The sequence below is a fragment of the Hyaena hyaena genome, unplaced genomic scaffold (assembly GCF_003009895.1).
Source record: "Hyaena hyaena isolate Hyena2069 unplaced genomic scaffold, ASM300989v1 scaffold_1549, whole genome shotgun sequence".
In the NCBI taxonomy this organism is placed as follows: domain Eukaryota; kingdom Metazoa; phylum Chordata; class Mammalia; order Carnivora; family Hyaenidae; genus Hyaena; species Hyaena hyaena.
Window position 1 is genome coordinate 39627 of NW_024082184.1, and position 24787 is coordinate 64413.

The following is a 24787-nucleotide window of genomic DNA, read 5'->3' on the forward strand; positions in this document are numbered from 1 at the left end:
GGAGAGATCATCTCCCAGAAGGAAGACAGAACCTTAAGTCCTTAGACCTAAAGCAGTAACTCTGACTATAGCATTTTTTAAATTAAACTTGTACCTTGATCCTACTCCCAAAATGACCTCATCATGTCTGACTCCTATTTAGAGGAAGGGTCCTAGGATTAAAAACAAAAGGGTCTGTTTTGCTAAAAACTCTCCAAGACACTGTGACTCAAGCCATCCTAGAGCAGTCTCACCTGTGTTAAGGGTCACTCTAAAGCAGGTAGGCTTCAGCTGAGTGGGGGTTCAACCCAATAAGGACTCCAGGAAAGTGAGTGGGATTTGGCACACAAGAACTCCAATGTGTCAGGAACAGTGAGGGCCAGAAGAGAGTAAAGCACCCAGCAGAAGCAGCAGCAGTGCCCAGCAGGCATGGCAGAACCCAGGGGAGGGGGAGGATGGGGTTCAACAGCAGATGACTGGCATGGAAGCCCCCAGTGCCCTGCCGACGAGTGAACTTGTTCCTGAGCACAGGTAAGTCATGCCAGGGCCCTCCCTCAGATGCTCTGTAGTGGGTTGGGGTTCTGTATGCTCAGGTGGGAATGAGTCCACCTGGCACAGCTCAGAGTTGCCTCATTTCTTCCTCACAGAAGCTCTGTGAGGAAAATGTTTTCCCCATGAAAAGACTGAGTCTCAGCAAGTATATCTGTATTAATTGCCAGTTTTATTCCTCTGGCTAAGAGATCCAGACGTAATTTGAGGTTTACATATTTCTTACAGTTCTTCCATCGAGTTTAGGTGCCCCCATTGCCCTTATAAGCTGGTTGCAAATTATTTGACTCTAACTTATAAAACTTTAATTCTTTTTGTGTGTGTGACATGTGTTCATGAAAAAATACATTAAAGCAAAAAGAAAAAAGGTCACGCCACACAGAAATAAGCAGTTAAGTTTTTGATATATGTATACACACGCACGCACACAATTCGGGATTTAATTCTACATATGTGAGCTGATACTAAATATACTGCTTTGTAACCAGTTATGTCTTACTTTACAATATAGAATGAATATATTTTCATGCATATGTGTGAAACCTTCCAACTGAAAAACAGACCTGGAGAATGGGTCAAAATACAAAATCCAGTGAGATACTGGTGACAAGGGAACTACCTAAAACAAAATTCCACCAGATGATTAAAGTAAAATGAAGGTCAAAGATACATCAGAAAACGCTTACAGAAAGAAAGAAAGGGCCAGATTTTAATATCAGACAAAAAAAGAATTCAAGGCCTAAAGCACACAGGATAAGGACGGCTGCGTGAATGTCTTTGCTTCCAATGCATCATCACAAACTTATTTCTTACTCTTCTTATCTCTTCCCTAAGCCTTTCCAACTCATCTACTCCTCTTATCATTTCTTCAGGGTCCAAATGCCTCACAGGAGTGTCCTCTTTAAACCCCTGGCCAGGTTGGGTCAGCCCTCCTCTAAGACTTCCTTCTGCTTCCTGGTTTACACCTTCTTCGGAAGGTTGAGGATTTCCTTCTGCCTCCTGTGGTACAGCTTCCGAAGGGCGATCTGCCTCAGCCTTTGGCATGTTCTGTGGTTTTCCTTCATTTTCTTCACAAGACTTTTGCATGTTGAGTATTTTTCTGTTACTTCTTTTGAATAAGTCAATCCTAGAAAACAAGGAAACAAAACTAGATGCCAGACAAACAGACCAGCCATAGTATAGGTTCCCATAGCGACGGGCCTCTTCTCTTTCAGGTCCCTAATGTCTAAGTTTTCCAACTAGAGAAGGCTAGGTCCTCAGGCTCAGAACTCCCCTGACTCCACCCCTTCCTCCACCTCCCTTCCCTCCCCCTCTCGCTCCAGCTCCATCTTCCCTCCTACTCCAGCCCACCATTTCCCAGCAGGCCCTGCTTACAGGCCTCTGCTAGCACAGAAACGGGAGCAGCGCGGAAGCAATTAACCCTCTCCTTAGACGCAGGTCTCCAATATTCCCGCCCTCCCGGGCTTTCCCAAGCGGCTCCAACCTCCCGCCACTCACCTAAAACCGGGTAGTGCAGTATCTGGCCTCCCCTCCCCCTTCCACGTCTCTCCAGCCTCCCCCGCCCCCGCCCCATTTCCGCTGCAGGCTCTGCAAAGGCCTCCGGCGCTTAATCCGGACAGGGAGAGGCTGTGGCGACCCCAGGAAACGCTTTGGTGTCATCCACACTCACACTCCCACCCCCGCCCCCACCCGAAGGGGCCTGAGGCAATTGCACCCTTACACTGACCTGCAGGGATCCAGGGGATTTTCCTGCCTCTTCCCTCACTCGATTTGAGTCGCGCCCAAAAGACCAAGACTCCTGCAGACGGACAGAAGTGCTTGCTGAGCAGGCCAGTACCTTAATCACAGATCCCTTTCATGATTCTAGGCCTTGTTGGTCTAAAGTTGTCCTCTCCTTCCTTTTAAGGCAACCCCGCCCTCCATCCCCGGTGCCCACCGGTTCCCTGCAGGCAGGGAATAGGAGACATGTTATTTTCCAAATTGTTTCTGTCTCTCTAGGGACCCTCAATTGGCTAGCATTCAACCTTTACTCCCCCATCCCCCACCCCCACCAAACAGCCCCAAATCTCCTGCAAAAAAAAAATGGGAGTTTGGCGGGCTGTAATGTTGGGAAAAGAGTGGCGACCCCGGCTGGCTTTTGCTCTCTGGCTCCTAGACCTCAGGATTCCCAAGGCAGCGGCCGCTTTTATACTGACCTGAAAGGATCCGGGGCGCTTTTCTCCTTCTCCAGCAATACGGAGCTGCTACAGGGAAACAGGCCCTGGACTATAAGGACTTCTGCACACGTCGACTCCTGGTCACGTGAGGTCGCGTCATCAATGAGCTCCAGTCTTCAGTTACCCCTCCCATTTAACGCTGCAGCCCGCCCCCTGCATTCCCTCCACTTGATACTGTCAATCTTTTCTCGTATTTGCCAATCACAGACAATAGAACTGGTATATTACCCTTGCAGTTGCTATTCGCCTTTCTTGGATTACCAGGGAGGATCACCTTTTAGGGGTTAATCGACCATTTCTCCTTCTTTTGGGAATTATCGCCTTCTCTCTCCTGCTTCAAATTCGCCCACCTCCCTGCCTCCCTGAAGACCTATGGTACACTATTTCCCCTAGAGTCCTGTCTAGCAAAGGGTGGGCTAAGGTGATAGATAGGGGGAGGGGTGGGTAGAGGCGGCTAGAAAATAATGTAGGAGTGAGAGTGTGGGCTTTTTTTTACGACTTCTTTTGAATTTTTTAACGTTTTAAGTATGATATTAAATGATCATGATGTTTTACAATGATAGTTTAAAAAGAGATGCCTCATAATCGATATTTGACACAATATGGAGGACAAAATAGTTTTATCAATTTTTAAGACTTTGGAAAGTTTCCTAATGGCTACAAGTGAAATGACAGTTCTCACAACATATTGATGTGTTAGAAAAAAAAAAATCTTATTAAAACTGCACCTTTAAAAAAAAACTGGCTCCCAAAATAATCTGTGGAAAGAAATCTAGTTTTCTCTTGTTAACAATTTTATATAAATAATTTTATATAAATAGTCCACTACTTTTTCTCTCTCTAGCTGAGCTCAAGTTATCAAGTGTTAGAAACCTGACCTTTTCATTGATGACTGCTGGTGAATTCCACTTGGGTTTCAAATACACTTCAGACAGACCTCTTAGTCCTCTAGGATCTGGTGCCTTGTTAATCAGATGAGTCCACATAAAAGCCTACTTTCCTCAGAGTGAACTATTATTTTGGAACTCAAATAGCTTTCATAAACTTAAAATTCAGAAAGGAGAGAGTTCCCTATATCTCACCATTTGGTGTGAGGCTTCTTAGGTAGAAGTTTCATTCACTCATGGCACTCTTGAGATATTCTGGTATCATTCACTTTGTTCCATTCAAAAAGAGAACTATCAACATTCATAATTGGTATGATCAGAAGTAGAGAGAACATCATTGCTGTAAAAAATAGTATTTAAAAGAGGAAAATGATACAACTCCTAATCCACTGGCACTTGGAGGTATCTTGTTGCCAGAAATGGCATTCTGGCTAATTGAGTCAGCTGAAGAGTCAGGGGAAGGAGGAAGTGAGGAATCTTTTGCCTAGGATGGTCACTGGGGGATGAGGCAGCCAACAAAGCCTGCCATAGGAAAGGAAGGGTTCAAAAAATAAATATTTTTTTCTGGCTTAATGCCTTATAATTTATATTTAAGCATGAGGAATTTATTCCACAGTTGAGGGATACATTTTCTATTATTCAAGAGAGTTTTTAATGTAAATATATACAGTAAATTATAAAGATATAATCATTAACTACCACAAAATGTTTCCATTCTTTCACATGTTAAATTTGTTTTTATCTTACAAAGAGCATGAGGGAGAGTGAGAGCCAGCATGGAGGGACAGAGACCGGGAGACACAGAATCCAAAGCAGGCTTCAGGCTCTGAGCTGTCAGCACAGAGCCTAACATGGGGCTGGAACCCACAAATCCCTCGAATCTTGGGATCATGACTTCAGCCAAAGTCCAACGCTTAAACCGACTGAGCCACCCAGGTGCCCCATCAGATGTTACATTTAATGGGGGACAACTCTTACTTTTTAAAAATATTATCATACGACAAAATTGACCATTTTTGTGTTTATAGTTCTGTGAAGTTTAACAAAAGTATAGATTTATGTAATCATCCCCACAATCAAGATACAGTTCAGTCACCCCCCTAAAAAACTCCCTCATGCTACCTTTTTGTAGTCATATCTTACCGCCATCCAAGAACTCTGGCAACCACTGATCTATTCCCAATTCCTAAAGATTTTGCAAAATGTTATATAAAAGAAATCTACAATATCTACAATATATCACATTTAGAGACAGGCTTCTTTTACTTAGCAAAATGCTTTTGAAAGTCATTTAAGCTATTTCATGTAGCAATAGCTGATTCTGTTTTCTGAGTAACTTTCTGTTATATGGATGTTCTGGTTTATTTGTCCATTTACCCACAGGACATTTAAGTTGTTCCTAGTTTTGAGTAATTATGAAAGGAGCTCCTTTAAAAATTTCTGTTTAGTTTTAGGACCTTAAATATAAATAGATCTTTGAAGATAATAGCATTACGTTAAAGTGAAAACTATTTTTAAAAAGGAATGAAAATGTGCACATATTAATTTTAACAATAAAGACATGAGTTCTAGAAAGTAGACACCCTGAGCTTCTGACCTAATGAATGTCCAGTTTTCATGTACCAAGAGGGCAATGGGGATAGCTACAAAGCCCAAAGTCCCTCAAGCGGTGTGAGGGGAGAAGAAAAGAAGGAAGCATTTTACTAACCAGGAGCTTTTGTACAAGACTGTGATATCCAGAATATTGTTTTCTATGTTCCCTTTATTTGTGTTTTTTAATGTTTATTTATTTGAGAGAGAGAGAGAGGGCGAGAGAGAGAGAGCATGAATGGGGGTCAGGGGGCAAAGAGAGAGGGAGAGAGTGACTCCCAAGCAGGCTCCTTGCTGTCAGGCTGTCAGTACAGAGCCCAATGAATGGCTGGATCATGACCTGAACCAAAATCAAGAGTTGGATGCTTAACCGACTGAGCCACCCAGGTGCCCCTCTAAGTTCCCTTTAGAAGTCACTTCCATAGTTTTGTGTTCTGAGTCTCCATATTCAGAAACTCCTCCTGCCTATTTCTTTTTCACTGCTGTTTTAAAGTTCCTCTCATAGAAGAGCTTGAGACAGCTATTCCTCTCCTTCACTTCTCTAGCACACTCTATATGGATTGAAAACATCCTTCCCACCATGGCAAAATCTGCTCCACATCCAAATATTTGGCTGCATAGTGTAGACTCAAGTGGCCACCATATGAGATGATTTGCCCCTTCAGAGAACAAGTAGATACAACACATTGGGTCTTTGTTGTGCTGAGGGTAGTCCACTCATGTTCTGATAAGTGAAGCACAGAAAACCTGATTTCCAATCAGAACATATCTGTTTCAGAGAGGAAACTCTTCTACAATCCTTCCCTACTATGTTCCCTGACATTTGAAAATTTGGCATGGATAAGTTTCAGAAGTTTCACAAACTATTCAGAATAACCATTGGCCATGTTCAAGGAAATGAACCTAACTTGAAGCACAACTTCTAATACTTTTCATCTCTGCCAGATAATTCTGCCCACTTCCTGAACTCACAGCTAAATGCTAAACACATTGTGGATTATTGTGGCAAAGAGTTTCTGGTTATCAGGGCATAATGCTTATGAATTGCTGTGAACCTGAAATGCTGTGTCATAACCACTGCTATTTCAAATGTCCCCATGGTATCCATGTTGGCCACAGTAATAGGAATCCTTGAGTTGGTCTGCTTAGAGTTTTAATATGTGATAATATGCTCAAAATCCACCTCAGCTAGATTCTGTAGATTGCTTTGCTTAATTAAACCTTGAGATCAGCATCTATGTAGAGCCTTACCAGGTTCAGGGAAGGCACACATCAGCTGTACTACATCTTAGGCCAGGAAACTTTTTCCTGTGGCAGAAGCTGAATTGTTTGAGAGAGAGTGTCCTAGCTGCAGGCTGGGTGCTTTTAAAAATTAAATTTATAATTAAAAGAAAGTCTGTGCTGGCCTCTTGATTCTACCTTGGTTGCCTGTGCTATATTATCCTTCAGATCCTGTATTTTCCCATCCTAACACTTTCACCATGCTTTGTTGGCTTTCTAGTTTGTATCCCTCACTTACTTAAAGGTGCTATAAGGACAAAAGCTTTATCTGGTTCAACTTTGTAACCACTCCAATGTTGATAGAAATAACTGAGTTGGTGGAAATAATTTAAATTAATATGGGAATGATTAAATTATCTATACTGTAGAAATTATACAGATATAAAAAGGAATGAAAAAAAAATTGTACCTATAAGTGACATTGAATTATATTAAAATTATATTTTTGGGTGTGCCTGGGTGGCTCAGTCGATTAAATGTCTGACTTTGGCTCAGGTCATGAACTTACAGTTAATGGGTTCAAACCCCACATCGGACTCTGTGCTGACAGCTCTGCTTCAGATTCTGTGTTTCTCTCTCTGCCCCTCCCCTGCTTGTGCTCTATCTCTCTCTGTCTCTCAAAAATAAATAAATGTTAAAAGAAATTAAAATTATATATTTTGAAGTTGCAGAACTGTATTTAGAAAAACACTCTTTCAGGGGTGCTTGGGTGGCTCAGTCAGTTAAGTGTATGACTTCGGCTCAGGTCATGATCTCATGGTTCGTGAGTTCTAGCCTCCCGTCGGGCTCTGTGCTGACAGCTAGCTCAGAGCCTGGAGCCTGTCTTTGGATTCTGTGTCTCCCTCTCACTCTGTCTGTCCCCTACTCATACTGTCTCTCTCTCAAAAATAAATAAAACATTTAAAAAAAGTTTTTAAAAAATAAAGACAGACAGAAAGAAAAACACTCATTCACATACACATAATAAATAAATATATGCGAATATAACTAGTTTATTAAGTAGTTCCAATTATCTGGCATAACATGAAATGGTTTTATTTTTTCGCAGTAATTGCTGTCAACTGTAGTCTGTCAAATTCTCCCTTTCTCATTGAATAATGAATCCATGTTATGACATTTCAGTTTATTTCCTCAACTATTAAGGCAGTTTCATTCATTAAGAGTTTTATTATATGGGCTCTTGAAACTCAGCCCAGTGTATTTTTTAAACTTTTTGTTCTGAAATTATTTTAGTTCTAATGAAGATTTTTAAGGATAGTACAAAGAGTTCCCATATACCCTATGCCCAGCTTTGCCTAATAATTATTTTATATTTATAAAAATAAAAAAATTAACTTTTGTGCCATACTACTAACTAAATTACAGACTTTATTCAGATTTCTCCAAAATTTCCACCAATGTCCTTTATCTATTCTAGGACTCAACCCAGGATACAAACTTGCACTTAGTTAACACATCTTTTTAGTCTACTCTATTCTGTTATAGTTTCTCAGTCTTTCCTTGGTTTTCCTTATCTTGACACTTTTGAAGAGTGAGATATTTTGTAGAATGTTCCTCAATTTGGGTGTGTTTGATATTTTTCTCATAATTACACTGGAGTTACTGATTTGGGGGAAGAATATCGCAGAAGTGAAATGCCATTTTCATCATAATATCAGAGTTACATGATATCAACATGACTGATCACTGGTGAAGTTAATTTTGATCACTTGGTTAAGATGATGTCTACTGGGTTTCTCCAGTTGTAAAGTTACTGTTTTTCTCTTTTCTTATTCAATTTGTTGGAAGCAAGTTACAAGTCTAGCTCACATTAAAGAGGAGAGGAATTAAGTTCTACCTCCTGGATGGAAAGAGTACCAAAGAATTTGTAGATATGTATTTGAAGCCATAGTAGGGTCCTGAGTGTCTCAGCCATTAAGTGTCTGACCAGCTCAGGTCATGAGCTCATGGTTTGTGAGTTAAGGCCCCACATCAGGCTCTGTGCTGATAACTCAGAGTCTGAAGCCTGCTTTGGATTCTGTGTCTCCCTCTCTCTGTGCCCCTCCCCCACTCATGCTCTGTCTCTGTCAAAAAATAAACAAACATTTAAAATTTTTTAAAAAAGAAAAAAAAAACCATAGTAATTAATAAACATTTGGGGTTAGGGGGGCACCTGGGTGGCTTAGTCGGTTGAGCGTCCGACTTTCGCTTAGGTCATGATCTCGCGGTTCGTGGGTTCGAGCCCCGCGTCGGGCTCTGTGCTGACTGTCAGCTCAGAGCCTGGAGCCTGTTTCAGTCTGTGACTCCCTCTCTCTCTGACCCTCCCCTGCTCACGCTGTCTCTCTCTCTCCTAGAAATAAATAAAAAAAAACATTAAAAAAAATATTTGGGGTTAGGTTATTTGAAACTATGGAAAATATTCTGTGGATTTTGCCTGTAGCAATTATTACAGTGATGTTCTTTCTTTCTTTCTTTATTATTTATTTTTACAAATACTTTATTGTCAAGTTGGTTTCCATATAAGACCCAGTGCTCATCACCACAAGTGCCCTCCTCCATGCCCATCTCCCCCCTGCCCCCCACACCCATCTGTCCTCAGTTTGTTCTCAGCATTCAAGAGTCTCTCATGGTTTGCCTCTCTCCCTCTCCCCCACTATTTCCCCCCTTCGTCTCCCCCACAGTCCTCCATTAAGTTCCTCCTAATCCTCCTATACGTGCACATATGTTATTTGTCCTTCTCTGCCTGACTTATTTCGCTCAGCATAACACCCTCAGGGTCCATCCATGTTGGTACACATGGCCAGATTTCACAGTTTCTCATTGCCATGTAGTATTCCATCGTTATCGATAGATGAACCACATCTTCTTGATCCATTCGTCCATTGATGGACACTTAGGCTCTTTCCATGTTTTGGCTATTGTGGAGAGTGCTGCTATGAACATTGGAGTACATGTGCTCCTATGCATCAGCACTCCTATATCCCTTGGGTAAATTCCTAGCAGCGCTATTGCTGGGTCATAGGGGAGTTCTAGTGTTAATTTTTTGAGGAACCTCCACGCTGTTTTCCAGAGGGGCTGCACCAGTTTACATTCCCACCAACGGTGTAGGAGGGTGCCCATTTCTCCACATCCTCACCAGCATCTAGAATCTTCTGATTTGCTCATTTTAGCCACTCTGACTGGCGAGAGGTGGTATCTCAGTGTGGTTTTGATTTGTATTTCCCTGATGAGGAGGGATGCTGAACATCATTTCATGTGTCTGTTGTCCATCTGGATGTCCTCTTTGGAGAATTACAGTGATGTTCTGATGATAAATTTTTATATTACTCATTTCCTTCTACATTTAATACATTAAAATTATTCTATAAACATTTGCCTTCCCCCATTTACTTATTGATAAAACTATTTGTTTCTATCAGTATGACTGATAGATTTTTAAATCTTTGGGATTATAATTCAATATGATCATTATTGGTTTTTTGCCCAAATTTTACCAGCCTTGGCCATTAGGGGCTCTTTCAGGTTAGCATGCTCTCATCCTTTTTCTTCTTCCTTGCTTTCTGATACTACAAGATAGTCCAGATTCATCTTGTATTTTCCTTTTCCCAATGACCCAAAAATCAGCCACTTCTCCAAGAAGTCTTGGTTACTTTTATTGGATAATCATATTTAATAATTAAAATCTGAATGTAAGGTATAACTGTTGCTGCTGGAGTGTCATTGTTTCTAGGACTTCTCAGCTGATAGAGCCAAGAGATGTATGTATACCTACATCTGTTTATTGTGTTATATATATCTCTCCTTCTCTCTCCTTCCCTCCTTCTCCCCTCCCCACAACATATAAGTTCATACTTATACATATGATTCTAATCCATGATGACAGGTATTCATTTATCTTTCTCTCCACTAATTTTTTTAAAGTTTATAAAAATTTATTTAAGTAATCTCCACACCCAATGTGGGGCTCAAACTCACAACCCCAAGATCAAGAATTTCATGCTCTTCTGACAGAACCATTTGGGTGCCCCAATCTCTTCACTTATTTTTTTAAAACATTTATTTATTTTTGAGAGACAGAGCATGAGCAGAGGAGGGCAGAGAGAGAGAGGAAGACACAGAATCCGAAGCAGGCTCCAGGCTCCAAGCTGTCAGCCCAGAGCCTGACGCAGGCTCAAACTTGTGAACCACGAGACTATGACCTGAGCCCAAGTCAGTAGCTAACCAACTGAGCCACACAGGTGCACCTCTCCACTTATTTTTAACATCTATCACTGACAGTGAGAAACCTGGTTCTCTTTATATATGATTTATTTAATTATTTATTTAACCGTAGTATATATTTAAAGTAGTTTCAGAATTTTTATCTTGTATCCCTGTGAGAAACAAATTTCCTAACCAGAGCACAGAATTTATTTTGTCAGTTCTTTTTGTCTTGAGCCTTATAATATACAGTGAAAACACTATTTTCCAAAATATTTTATGTCAACTCCCTCCCCCCACACTACCCTTTCATGAGGTTAGGGCATGCCTTGGATTTTCATTATATATATATATATATATATATATATATATATATATATTTCATCCTTTTGCTTTCAATCTACTTGTGAATCTAAAACGCGTCTCCTATAAACAGCATATAGTTGTATCTTTTCAAATTCAGTCTGACAATCTTTGCCTTTCATTTGAGTTGTTCAATTCATTCAAATTTAATGTTAATATTGATATAATTGTAATTATTTCTGCCAACTCACTTTTTGTCTGTCATATGACTCATGTATTTTTTGTTCCTCTATTTCTCCTTTCCTTTTTTTCCTTACATTAATTGAAAATATGTTAATAAAGGATTTTAGTTTCTTTTCTTTTTTTTACTTTTTTTATGTCTTTATTTTATTTTAAGAGACAGAGACAGAGAGCGAGCAAGGGAGGGGCAGAGAGATAGGAAGACACAGAATCTGAAGCAGTCTCCAGGCTCTGAGCTGTCAGCACAGGACCCAAAGCGGGGCTCAAACCCACAGACTGTGAGATCATGACCTGAGCCGAAGTCGGACACTTAACCGACTGAACCACCCAGGCGCCCATATTTTTTTAATGTTTATTTATTTTTGAGGGATAGAGGGAGAGGGGGAGAGAGAGAGAGAAGGATTTTAGTTTCTTTAATGACATTTTCATTATATTTTTCAGAAGTGTTTCCTTTGTGATTGCCCAAGGATTTGGCATATACATCTTAGCTTACCAGGATCTTTTTCATATTTATACTAACTAAATTCCAGTAAGATATAGAAACATCATTCCCATACAGTTCTATTCCCTTTTTCCACTCATTGTGGTAATATTGTTATACATATTACATAAACATCCATTGTTGTTATTATTACTTTACATAACTTTATGTCTTTTATGAAAGATGCAAGAAAAAGGATAGCAAGTAATATCCATAGAATTGTGTTAGTCTCCTTATTTATCACTTCTGGTTATCTTCATGTCTTCAGAGGTATTTTACTTTCCATGTGGAGTCATGTCCTTATTCCAATACAAATTTGTTCCCACCCATCTCCTTTGTGCTCTTGTCAGCAGATATAGTTCTGTTCTATATGTTATCGACCCAAACAACACATTATAAATGTACTGTTTTAAACAGTTCCTTTTCAAAATCAGGTAAGAGAAGGAAAGATGGGGCACCTGGGTGGCTCAGTCTGTTAAGTGTCGGACTGTGAGTACTTGTATTCCTCTCCTGGGGCTTATAATTGTTGTTTGCTGATTTGTTTAGTGACTGGCTATTTTAGTCATGCCCATTTCTTCCCTTCTATGTGAAGACTCTTTTGTTGCTCCTGAGAGGGCCCAGCATTGGATATGCCCACAGTCACTGTGGTATGACAATGGTTATGTCAGTCCTGACTTTACCAGTCACTGTCTTTTTCCCTGAACACAATTAGCTGTTAAGCTCCATTGCTGATCCATAGCTCTAATAGCTGGTTGATTGCTCTGTTGTTTTTGTTTTTAGTTTTTTTAATGTTTACTTTTATTTAGAGAGATAGACAGAGCCGGGTAGGGGCAGGGAGAGGGGGACAGAGGATCTGAAGCAGGCTCTGTGCTGACAGCAGAGAGCCCAATGTAGGGCTCAAACTCATGAACCTCAAAATAATGACCTGAGCCAAAGTCAGATGCTTAACCAACTGAGTGACTCGGGCACCCTACTGCTCTATTGTCTTTGAAAATGCACTGGGACATAAATTGCTTCATAGATTCATGGTATAAAATTTGGGCTCCTTTTCAGAGGTAGTTTTTGAAGTCATTGTTTGATGTTTGTTTTGACCCAATGAGACTCTACTTAGCTGTCTCTTTTCCTAATTCTCTGGTAAACTAGCTGGCATGATGTTAAGTTATATCTCTAATTAATCTACTGATCTCCTCTTAATTGCATTTAACCACAATCTTCATTTTTATCATGCTTTTAGCCTTCAACCTCTCCACACGGTGTGACAATTGCTTTGGAAAGGGATTGGAGCTCTCTACTTCAAAGCCTGCCTCTTGCATTGGAAAAATCTCTGATACAAGGCTCTGGAGCTAGGGATTGGCACAGTGGCACAATTCTCTTTGAATGGCACTCCTGCTTTAGGACCTGTGCAAGGTTCTTTAGGTTTTTTTCTTATAAATGGGGGCTGGGTAGAAGGGAGACCTCACCTTTTGGTTATACTCACCCAAAACTTAGTCTGAGCAACAGATTAACTCAAGGCAGTATGAGAAGTCCCTTCTCTTCTGGGAAGATATAGTGACCCTTCAGATGTGAGCTGAGGTGAGGAGAGCTGTGCTCTTGGCTGTACCCTTCTGGAGTGCAGTGTAGTGGAGTACACTGGAGTGTAGTTTCCATTATGCTGAGCTGGGAAGGGGTAAGGATAGAGAAAGTTTTGGTTCAAATGTCACAGATTTTCATTGTTATTGTTTCAGTAAATTTTCTTAAAGAAATGTGGTTTTTTTTAATTTGCTGTATGCCTTTATGATAATTTTCAAAGAATTTAAGTGGTTATATTTTAAAAACTAACTTCCAGCAATTTCACTGGAGAATGGATCCTCAGAGTTCTTCACATTACCATGCCAGAAGTGGAACACCAACCACAGTTATTTTAAATTCCCTGTGTGATAGTTTCAAGACCCATGTTATATTTGTTTCTGGTTCTCATTATTGTTTTGTCTCTTCAGAAGGGTTTATTTTCTTGTTTTTTTTTATTTCTCATAATTTTACCTGAAAACTGGATGTGTATATGACAATAATTACTGGGGTAAATAGGGTTTATGACTGAAGATGAGCATGTCTTTCCTGCTAAGTTTTTAGTATGGAGGTTTACTTTAGTTAGAAGTTGGGCTTAACTTGATGTTTCTTCCTATTGGCTTTGAGTCTTTCCAGACATCTTTTTTTAATGTTTTATTCATTTTTGAGAGTGAGAGAGACAGTGTGAGCAGGAGAGGGAGAGAAAGAGAGGGAGACACAGAATTCAAAGACAGTCTCCAGGCTCTGAGCTAACTATCAGCACAGAGCCTGATGCGGGGCTCGAACCCATGAACCATGAGATCATGACCTGAGCCGAAGCTGGATGCTTAACTGACTGAGCCACCCAGGCACCCCTCCATTTGTCTTTGAAGTTTTCCTTTGCTCTTCTAAGAAATAATATGTTTCTTACTATCCTCCACTGTTATTTTTACTCAATGTTTATTAGTATGGTGTTGAGGAGAGAGGAACAGGCATTCTCTGATGTTCTGATCAGGTTTTCGTCTTAGGCAAGCACTGTGAACCTGAGTTTTAGTGGTATAACCTTCACATGTATTCATGGCTCTCCTTCAGATAAAATGCTGAACATAACATACATGCCAGCTCCCTCCCTTCATAGAGCTTTTTGTTTTTCTGTTTCCATTCCCCAGATGCTGTGAGGTTCTACCAGTGCCTTCAAGATATGGATTTTTGTTGTCCTTCTTCCTGTTTTGTTTACCAGGGGAGTTTAGTCTGGATGGAATTTCATCAGCGACTGCTGTCTTGCTCTCTTAGCTGACACATTGGAGTGAGCTCTCTAATATTTTCCCTGATCTTCCCTAAGAACACCTAGTGAAGTTTCTAGAATAAAGCTTGAGTGTAAGCCCTTTATATCTGAGCTCTCAGGGACTTCACACATTCATGCTAGCCCTCACTCAGTCTTTAGAAATTCATTAGCAATTTCAAGCTAAATTTTCTTACTTGCCTACATGTTGTTTGGCAGTGTCTATTTCCTCCACAAGTGTCTCTCTAGATTTGTTTGGCCTGTGAACTCAGTTCTCTGGGAGTTTTAAGAAAAATTGTTATTTCGCAGTTTATACAACTTTCTTTCCTGTTGTAGTGTGAGTGCTATTCTTTTTAGCTCTCCATTTGGGGCTGAAACCAAAAATTGTCTTGATCATTTTACAAATTAAATAACATTTGATTTAAGGTTCCTTTTGTTTCCTATAAAGAGTACAAACTATTTTCCTCTAGTGGATTGCAGTGGACAGGGAGTTGAGACCTATTTTCAGGAACATTTATTTCCTTATCCCAAAAATATTTATGGGTTGGGAAGATAGTGAGGGAGAAGCAAAGCAACTATCTCTTATTATATGACTATCCTTAGCAACATAGGTCATTGTCTGTTGGCTAAAGGGAACAGGTAATAGGTTCGATAGTCTCCAATGACAGGAACTCTTCATTGTCAGTCATAAGGCTTTGCTTTTTATTTTCTTCCACTTTCCCTTTGGAGTATGAAGAAGAATTTTGTAGGGATGGAAATTAAACTCCATGCCATAAAACTTTAAAGCATTGCTCCCTTTCAGAGCCAGCTATAACCTGGCTTTGACCAGATAATTTGAGTTTGAAGTAGAAATGTTGAATCTTTCTCTCAGAGTCTATTGAAATAGTCCCTAGAACAATAAGGATGGGGATACAGTTAGGACAATTACTCCAGCCAACCTTGCTTGGACTCCCAGAAGGGTCTTGATTGTGCCTGGGCCTGTTTGGGTGGTTTTGCAGTGACATAAGTTCTGTATATGCACAGTGCAGTACTTCTAATCTTTTAGTCATCCCAGGCCCAAAAGTATAATAGATCCCAGGCAAAGGGAGTTTAAGAAGGAATGTGATCCTCCAACTCAGGAGAAAACAGGTGTTACCACCTGTCTGAATACCTACATGTACTATAGGCAGAGCCCATGATTTAGGGGCCAAGGCAATCAAGCCATGAATTGACATTAACGTCTATTAAAGGCATTAATGGTGGAGGAAGCAATGCCATTGTGAGCTTTGCTCTTTAGGTCTGTCATCTGAAGAAACTTTACCACTATTCTGACATCTTAAAGGATTGGTTGGTCAATAGATTGAAGGTAAAATTCAAATCCTTGTATTTAGGAAAGCAAACTAGTTAAGCATCATCACCTTAGAACCAGGTAAACCTAGGTTCCAGTATAGACCCTTCCCCTTACAGGTATGTGACTTTGCATAAATCACACTCTTTGAGCCTCAATTAAGTTACCTATATAGAAGGCATGATAACACCTTTCTCAGAATTGCTTATCAGAATTAAAGAGTTAGAAATATGAAAAAAAATGGACTGTGAACAGCAGTGATTTATATTACTTCTAGACCACAGTGTGGAAAAATGAGTGTGAAATCTCCAAGTACGCTTTTCCTCTGTTGCAGTGGTATCATAATTAGTCTGGATCTCTGGGAAACAAGAAAGAGCAGAACCTGTTCATCCCCAATCCTCATGAAGTTTGAAAAATAAACCTTTGTTGTGTTAAGCCACTGATGTTTTGGGGTTTTGGGTTTGGTCCTCAGAGTTAAACAGAATAACTGAATGCTTGTTACAATACACATTAGATGCGATAAAGCTATATTGGGAGGCAGGCAATAGATATAGAGATTATGATGGTAAGAGAGAACTATTCAATTTTGATATCAGAAAGCCAGTGGATAATGACTAAAGTTAACAAGTCAGGAAACAGCAGTTACAAGTCATGTATCTGATAAGAGACTTCTATCCAGGATAAACAAAGAACTCTTAAAACTTGACAATAAGACGACAACCAACCCAATTTTAAAATGGGTAAAGGATTTAAATAGACATTTCCCCAAAGAGGATATACAAATGACCAATATGCACATGAAAATATGCTCAACATCATTACCCATTAGTAAAATGCAACTCAAGACCACAATGGATTCCACTTTATACTAAGATGGCCAAAATAAAAAATACAGGCAATAACAAGCATTAGCAAGGATGTAGAGAAGTTGGAACGCTTGTACACATGAATCCGGATGGGACTGTCAAATGCCACAGTTGCTTTGGGAAGCAGTTTGGCAGTTCCTCAAAACGTTAAACATAGAATTACCACATGACATAGCAATTCCATCCCTAGGTATATACCCAAGGAAATAAAACACATATTTAAATGCAAAAAGCTGACACTACTGTATAACCTATATAAAGTTGTTAAGTTGGGGCGTTTGGGTGGCTCAGTCAGTTAAGCGTCTAACTTCAGCTCAGGTCATGATCTCATGGTTGGTGGGTTCGAGCCCAGCATCAGGCTCTGTGCTGACAGCTAGCTCAGAGCCTGGAGCCAGTTTCAGATTCTGTATCTCCCTCTCTCTCTGACCCTCCCCCACTCACACTCTCTTTCTTTCTCTCAGAAATAAATTTTTAAAAAATTAAAAAAAAATAAATTTGTTAAGAGATTTAATCCTAATAGTTCCCATCACAAGGTTGTTTTTTCTTTTTGTTTTTCTTTTTGTTTTTATTTTTCTGGCCTCTCTGCACAGATTGGGGGGCTTCTCAGGAGGAGAGCTTTTCATTTCAGGTCAGCTCCTCAGGGCTAGGATCACACCTTGATCAAGGTGTGTGGGGAGGAAAGGCTCTGGCACTGGTGCACACACTCGCCTTGCATGCCTCACTCACACACTCATACAGTTGTGTATCCATTCACACTCAGCCCACATGAACCTTCCATGCAACATTGTGGCACCACACAAATCACCCTTGTCCCAGGCTGCTCTCCCAACAGGTGCTTTTTTTTTTAATTGTATCTATATGAGATGACAGGTATATAATTATTGAGGTAATTATTTTACAAATATGTAAATCAATCCACATGCTGTACATCTTAAACTCATATGGTAATGCATGTAAATTATATTTCAATAAAACAAAAGATTTCAATTCAAAAACAAATTGAAAATTTTTGATCCTTTCAGCACAAATAAATAACTAGTGTATCAAATACTACACACCTGTGTTTACTTTAAAACAGATAAAAAACAAGTACATTAAACTTAGAGTACCACTTCATAAAAGGAATCAAAGCATTTAAATGAAGTTAAAGCAACTTTGGACATAATCATTAGCATGCACTGAGGTTATTAACAAAATAAGCTAAGGCAGAACCATCATTTCTGTACTAGTAAACAATAGATTTTGTCTTCTCAATAAATTCTATTTTAAAAGGCAAAAAAAAATTTTTACTACTGATTTTTAGTACTGATACATGCTACCATATGAATGAACCTTGAAAACATGATGCTACGTGAAAGAAGTCATATATTGTATGATTCCATATACATATGAAATGTCTAGAATATGCAAATCTGTAGAGACAAAGTAGATCAGTGTTTGCCAGGAGCTGGGGGGAAGAGAGAATGGGAACACCATTATATGTTAATGTGTATAAGTTTTCTTTATAGGGTGATGAAAATATCCTGGAACTAGATAATGGTGATGGTTTCAGAACTCTGCTAATATAATAAAAACCAATCATTTGGACACTTTAAAATTATGGGTGAATTTTGTGGTATGTGAATTACATTTCAATGAAGCTGTTTTTAAAAATTGCAACATAAGCATATTACTCAGAAATATCGAAATAAATACTATAAAAAATAAAAATGTTATGGCAGTTGCCCTTGGAGGATGAGAATGTGGATGGCAAGGCTGAGGTTTTTAATAATAAATTCTTTTGCACTATTGGATTTAAACATTTTTACAGGTATCCACTTGATAAAAATAAAAATGAGCTAAGAACAAAAGGACACATACACAGACATTGTGAGGACAAGTCAAAAGAGATTCTGATATATTGGATATGCCAGGATTCTGAATTTTTGACAAGGTAGCTAGGTGATTTTAATGCAAGTGGTCTGCTGGCAGCTAGCAAAATTTAAGAACACTACTATATCCAATGTTAAAATCATTTACCAATGAATTGTGATATAATTCCTCTCCTACTGTGTTCCTTTTGGAGTGGCAAGTTTCAGTTGCTAAAACATGAAATTATGTGCTCAGGGGTACATATTCAATCAAGGACAGAATGGGAGCAAGAATTGAGGCCTTCTGACTTGATAATTAATGTATTGTTTTTTTAAAAACTTCTAGGGGCGCCTGTGTGGCTTAGTCGGTTAAGCGTCCAACTTTCGCTTAGGTCATGATCCCGCGGTTCGTGGGTTCGAGCCCCGCGTCGGGCTCTGTGCTGACTGCCAGCTCAGAGCCTGGAGCCTGTTTCAGTCTCTGCGTTTCCCTCTCTCTCTCTGACCCTCCCCTGCTCACGCTCTCTCTCTCTCTCTCTCTCTCCTAGAAATAAATTAAAAAAGAAAAAAACAAAACTTCTATTATATGTTGCGGGTACCAAAATCAGTAAGATGAATTATTTGCTTTGAGTCTAATGAGGAAGTCTAATGGGGTAGTTATAATGTCTGAAAAGTATATTAATTAAAATTTACAAAGCATTTTTCCACATTTGTCAGCGTTAAAACTACAGTATAGCATGGAAAGAGGAACCTTCTCTATAGTTCAGCAGGGAACATAGTGAGGATTGGACTCAGCTGAGACTCTCTGGAAATCAAAGAGGTTTTGTTACCTTGAGGATTCCAACCCACCAGCAGCAGTGGGGCCCTTAGGGAAGTGCAGGACCCATGAAAAGAAGCATAGCGCACATCAGACGTAGTATTACTCAAGGTAAAGTGTCACCCCTCTTAGCTTCCAGGACTTATTCCTGGACACAAGTGAGACTTCCTTCAGCCCTCCCTCAAATATCTGTCAGAGTTCTGTTTCTGCTACTGCAGGGCAGGGGGTAGGAATCAACCCAATATAGCTCACATACTCAGTACCTCATCTGATCTTCTCCAAAGCCCTGGAAGAGAAGTTTTATCCCCATTTCACAGATGACTAGACTGTTACAGAAATGGATCTATAATAACTGTCAGTTAATTTCTCCAGTTTCAGGTCCCAGAGGTAATATGAGTTTAACACATTATTTCACATCCTGACAACAGGAATTTTAAGTGTTCCCACTGCTTTCATAAACCCACTAAACTTATTTTCATTGCTTGGTATGTATTTTCCCATTTTAAAATCTTTTTTTATTTATTTTATGATGAAACTAATCTATGTTTTTAAGGAAAAAAGCAGATGAGAGAAGATAATCTCTTCCACTGCCACTACACAGAAAAAACCTCTTTTGATCTACTCATCTCATAGTTTTCCCTACTCATGGATGTATTGTGTAATTTTTTTTCAAAAATGGGCTGATGCTGTATATGCGGTTCTGAAAACTGTTTTTTTATTATTATTTTACAATGTACCATGAACATCTTTTCCATGCACATGGGTGAAAGTTCCCTACTGAAAGACAGAGTGCTGCAGTTGGGTCAGAAGGCTGCTGGTAACCAAGAGTGACACCTAAAGCAAAGTATCAGCGTAAGGTTAAAGCACATAGCCTGGCAAATGCTTGCCAGGGAAAGCAGGGTCAGCAATATTCTCACTAGAGAAATTAGAATTGAAGGCCGAAGGCATTAAACATATGGAATATCTTCTAAATCCTTCTGGCCTCTACCTCCGCCCCTCATTCCTCTGACACCTCGTTGCCCCCTTGAGGCAAAGGGATCCTGTACATCTCTTTGCATCCAATGAAAACCACCCATTTTCTGCTTTTTCCTTAGCTCTTCCTGAGCCCTGGACACATCTCCACATTCTCTCATCATCTCCTCACTGCCCAAGTGCCTTTCCTGCAAGTCCTCCTGATAGTCCTTGGGGGAATCATCTGTCCCCCTGTCCGTTTTTCTTTTTGCTTTCCTAGGCACATAATCTTCAGCTGGGCGCTTTTCAGCAGCCCGCGACTCACTCTCAGAAATTGCCAGGGATTCTGGCTTGCCCTCACTGTGTGGTTTTCCCTCGTTTTCAGACTTGCCCTGCTTTTCTTGCTTTCCCTCATCTTCTGGCTGTCCCTCATTCTGGAGCTTTCCCTCATGCCCTGGCTTCCCCTCCACTTCCAGCTTTTCTTCCTCATCTGAGTTTGCTTCATCTTCTGTATCTACTTCATCTTCTGGCTTTCCCTCATTTTCTAGGTTTCCTTCGTTTTCTGGCTTTTGTTCATTTTCTTTGTAGACCTTTTCCATGTTGAGAGTCTCCCTCCGTTTCCTGTTGTAGGAGACAAAAAGGAGAACTTAGGTTGTGGAATATAGTTCCTAAAAATACTTGCCTTTATGATTTATGGTTTTCCTTACCCTATCCCAAATTACAGATGCACTCCTACCTATACATCTTTTTTCCTTTCCTCCCCACTTCTCATAGGTTTATATGAGCCAGCCTTACAGAAACTTCCACAGGTGCTTCTCTCTACATTTAAGTCGGGTGTGCTGAGAAGTGTATAAGAGCATATTTGTCCCTAAACTTTGCTCTGGCCTTAGCAATGCCCAGGACAATTTTAAATGGGTAGTCGCAACTCACACTGCGGTGCAGGAATCCTGGCCAGTTTCTTTTTTTCCTTGCCTACAGTTGTAAGACTTCTAGAACTGCAGATATAACAGAACAATGGCCAGTTCTCAGATATCAGGGTTATTCTAGTATCTTCAAGGGGCTTCACAGATGCCATGCCTCCTGTCTCCCACTTCTTTGTTCTTCCTTGGTCCTCAGCAGCCATAAAGCACCATGTTCCTTCCCTTAGGGTCCTGGCAGAGGCCATGTATTCTGAGACTGCAGTAGGATGGCTTGGAGGAGGGTTGGCAGGTAGTGGCCTCCTCAACCTCTGCTCAAGCTTAAGTCACTCCCACTCCCAGGGGTCCTGAGACAGTTACCTTCTCCCACTGACCTGCACTGATCCTGCAGGTCTTTCCTTTTCTTGTCTGGGTTGGTGCCTACAACCACAGACCCGAAGACCTATAAAAGAGACAGGAGACAGATGGTGAGTGAGAAGTGAATGACTGGCAACTGGAATGCTGTTTCTTTCCACACTATAGTTGTCAATACTTTCCCAACTCCTGCCACCCCCTTGTCCTTTCCCTTGCTTCCCTGATCCCCCTCTACATCCCCTCCCTAATATCTCCATTTTCTACCACTGGGCAATGGCAGTGAACGATTATTATGTTTCGGAATCCTCCTCCCAAATTTATATCTCATTTGTTCTTGCACTAAAATGAGTGAGGTTCAGGTCAGTGATGTTTGGAGGCAGATCCTGCTGTGTTCAGGTATCTGCCTTCCAAACCCCCACTCAGGGTGCCCACTGAGCACAAAGCCCATCACTTTTCTGAAAATGATGAAGATAGAGTCAAGAGGCAGGACTGAAACATTCAGAACATTCCTGACACCCCTTGTCTCTCCACATACATGGAATACCACGTTTTCCTACAATGCAAGAGAAAAATTATTTCCAAATTCAGTACAAAAATTTGGCTCATGGTATCTCCTCTCAGTCCTCTCTAGTTTAAAAGCTACTCCTCCACAACAGTCTCCACACTGAACCTCTCTGTCATCCTTCTTTGTAGCAGCCCCTTCCTATCCCTCCCCCCCCCACCTGCAGCCCACCATTTTCTGCTCCAAAATGGACGTAAGGTGGAAAAGAGATGCAGAGAACGTAGGCCCTCCCCACCTTTGGCTCACATGCTGTGCCACCCTCCCGCTGCCCCGCAGAGATCAGGCCATTTCCTTGCCATCGTCATCCCCCTCCCCCGGCCCTCTCCGGCAGACTTCGCTGGATAAACAGCCTCCTAGGAGATCCCAGTTGGTACCCATTCTCAAAACCTTGTCCCTCTCCATCTCCTCCCGCCAAGCCCTGCATTTCTTGTATCAAACATATAGCCATTGGGGAAGGAAGGGGTAGAAAGAATCCAGTCCTGGACCCACTCAGGTCTTTGCCCTTTGCCATCCCCCACCCCTGGGGAGTGGGGTCCGTAGGTGCCGGTAGATTTGTAGCCATTCCAGAGAGATGTCTCCGTCTCCTCACATTTCTTTCTGCCGTAAGCCCACACTTATCCGGGGAAATAAGAGATGGTGCCCAGACCTCTCCCTCAACACTCATACAATTTCCTGCGCCAAAATGAATGGTGGTGGGAGGAGGTGGCATCTGGAAAGCAGACAGGATCCTCTGTAGCCTCTATCAGTTACCAACCCTACCCCAAATCCCCCTCCCCCCAACTTCTCCTCCGGTTGTACCGACCTGCAGGGCTATAGGGCAGCTGCCCTCTGTCCCTCAGTCTGAAATCTTTCTCCACGGAAATAGGGAGCTGGTACCTGGAGGTGAGTGATTTCTGCACACGTCGGCTTCTGATCACGTGAAGGAAACGTCACCAGTGGGCTCCGGTCCCTAGTTCCCCTCCCACCAGCAGAAAGTGCGTCAGGATCCAGCCCACATCTTCCCTTCACTAGTCCCCTTCAGATCGCTTTGCTTAGGTCCCCTCCTCTCACCGTTTGAGGCCCTGTCATTCATTTTGGTCTTTGCTAATCCCTAAGGTCAAATGTGGCCCTGTGGTATGTGTTTATTCTGTCTTATCAGGGAAAAGCTACATTTTCTCCTAGGTCAACCGGCCATTGGTACATTTCTGAGGATTTTTTTTTTTTTTTTTACTTTTTCTCCTTGATCTCAGAGCACCTACCACCTCAACCTATTCCACTTAGCCACTGATTTTCATTTCTCTTCTCCTCCAGATCTTCACATAATAGGTACATGGTGGATTGCCAGGTAGGGAAGCAGATAGTTGAAATGTGGATTTTATTTTCTTCTAAATATCTTTGTTCAGTTTTATTTGATTTGCTCCCCTCAGCATGGGTTATTCTTATAAGCAAAAATTAAATAAAGCTATATTTGTTTGGGGGCAAAGAATGTGTTTAGGATAGAGAAAAACCAACAAGTTTACAAAATTAAGTTCATTGCATTAATTTTTACTGTATGGAAAATGGCTTGAACTGGCTACACACAAAATATTTTTTTAATTTTCATATATAGGTAGTTCTTTTATGTTCTATTAAAATTACATGTATTTATTGTGCCCAAACAATCACAGAGTGTTAAGTAGACTTGCTGAAATCTGATGGCAGACACAATATCAGTCTGGAACATTTGGTCCATGGCTATTTTCATTCAAAGGTTTAGCTGTTGTGGAAAGGTGGCTGAGGATCTGAGGGGTGTAGATATGGTCTGATTTTCCCTGCTTTTTAAGAAGCGAGGAATATGCAGTTTCCAGACTCCTTCTCACCTTCCAGAGCCAATCATCCTTTGCATTCAGGCACCTGACTATTGCTTACTCCAAAACAAACATGAAGAGGTAACCATGGTGGTGACCTGAGAAAATGTCTTTGGCTCCTTCCCTCCTTCTCCCAAATTCTCACAGAGATAAGTGAACCCCAGCAGAGATGGGAATGATGTCCTAACAACTGGAAACCAGGACAAATCCCTTCCAGCCCTCTGCAGTGGAAGGTTTCCATAAAGCCCAGAGAAATGATTGCTCTGGGGAGAGTCTCCATGCCTGCCTGCTCTCTGTTCTTATTCATAGTGTCCAAGTGGAAGCTTCTTTGACCTTGTCTGCTGCCTACCAGTTGACTTAGGTGGTACAGCCTGATGGGTTTCTCAATTGCAGTATCTTCACCAGAGCACCTAGGAGGAGCCTAGCCATGCTGCAAACAAGGTTGCTGCTTCCCAGTCCATACCCACCCTTGTGCCCTCTGCACCAGGTTTGGTTCAATGTCTAAGGAAGTCTTACATGGTCACTGAAACTTATGTAGACCACACATTCTCAACTGAGGAAGTCTGTGGACCACCTGAAATGGTATGCAAGTTTGCATATGCTTAGAAGGTTCTAGAGTATATACACTTATGAAAATATCTATACCTATGAACCAGAGAAACCCTAATATATGACCAGATTGACATAAAGAAAAAGCAGAAGCTACAGGCAGAGAAAAGATATAGAGGAGATGGAGAAGAATCTACTTGGGAGTGAGATAGAAAAGGAAGAGACAAATAGCAACTGACCTATGTTAAAGTGAGAGCACT

The 24787-nt window shown here is 40.8% G+C and overlaps 2 protein-coding genes and 1 non-coding gene across 5 annotated transcripts; all 3 read right to left on the reverse strand.

The window, feature by feature from the left end:
* Positions 1-681: 681 nt before the first annotated feature.
* Positions 682-2829, reverse strand: TCEAL8 (transcription elongation factor A like 8). 2 transcript variants are annotated; one of them, XM_039224178.1, is made up of 3 exons: positions 2724-2829; positions 2255-2326; positions 682-1654 (listed from the first exon to the last, which is right to left on the reverse strand). In XM_039224178.1, exon 3 carries the CDS (start codon positions 1612-1614, stop codon positions 1261-1263), a length of 354 nt encoding a protein of 117 aa, XP_039080109.1. In that variant the 5' UTR covers positions 1615-1654; positions 2255-2326; positions 2724-2829; the 3' UTR covers positions 682-1260. The 2 variants fall into 2 exon arrangements, with proteins under 2 accessions (XP_039080109.1, XP_039080110.1); XM_039224179.1 differs by lacking the exon at positions 2255-2326 and having other exon boundaries at positions 2724-2820.
* A 14467-nt stretch (positions 2830-17296) lies between these two features.
* On the reverse strand, positions 17297-17541 carry LOC120226003. Its single transcript, XR_005526918.1, has one exon.
* A 2520-nt stretch (positions 17542-20061) lies between these two features.
* TCEAL5 (transcription elongation factor A like 5) lies at positions 20062-23072 on the reverse strand. Of its 2 annotated transcripts, none has more exons than XM_039224190.1 (3): positions 22955-23072; positions 21611-21678; positions 20062-20940 (listed from the first exon to the last, which is right to left on the reverse strand). In XM_039224190.1, exon 3 carries the CDS (start codon positions 20916-20918, stop codon positions 20316-20318), a length of 603 nt encoding a protein of 200 aa, XP_039080121.1. In that variant the 5' UTR covers positions 20919-20940; positions 21611-21678; positions 22955-23072; the 3' UTR covers positions 20062-20315. The 2 variants fall into 2 exon arrangements, with proteins under 2 accessions (XP_039080121.1, XP_039080120.1); XM_039224189.1 differs by having other exon boundaries at positions 21597-21678.
* Between the last annotated feature and the right edge of the window lie 1715 nt (positions 23073-24787).

Coding starts and splice junctions, on each gene's coding strand:
- TCEAL8 (XM_039224178.1), bottom strand. CDS start 1,614: ATGCAAAAGTCTTGTGAAGAAAATGAAGGAAAACCACAGAACATGCCA.
- TCEAL5 (XM_039224190.1), bottom strand. CDS start 20,918: ATGGAAAAGGTCTACAAAGAAAATGAACAAAAGCCAGAAAACGAAGGA.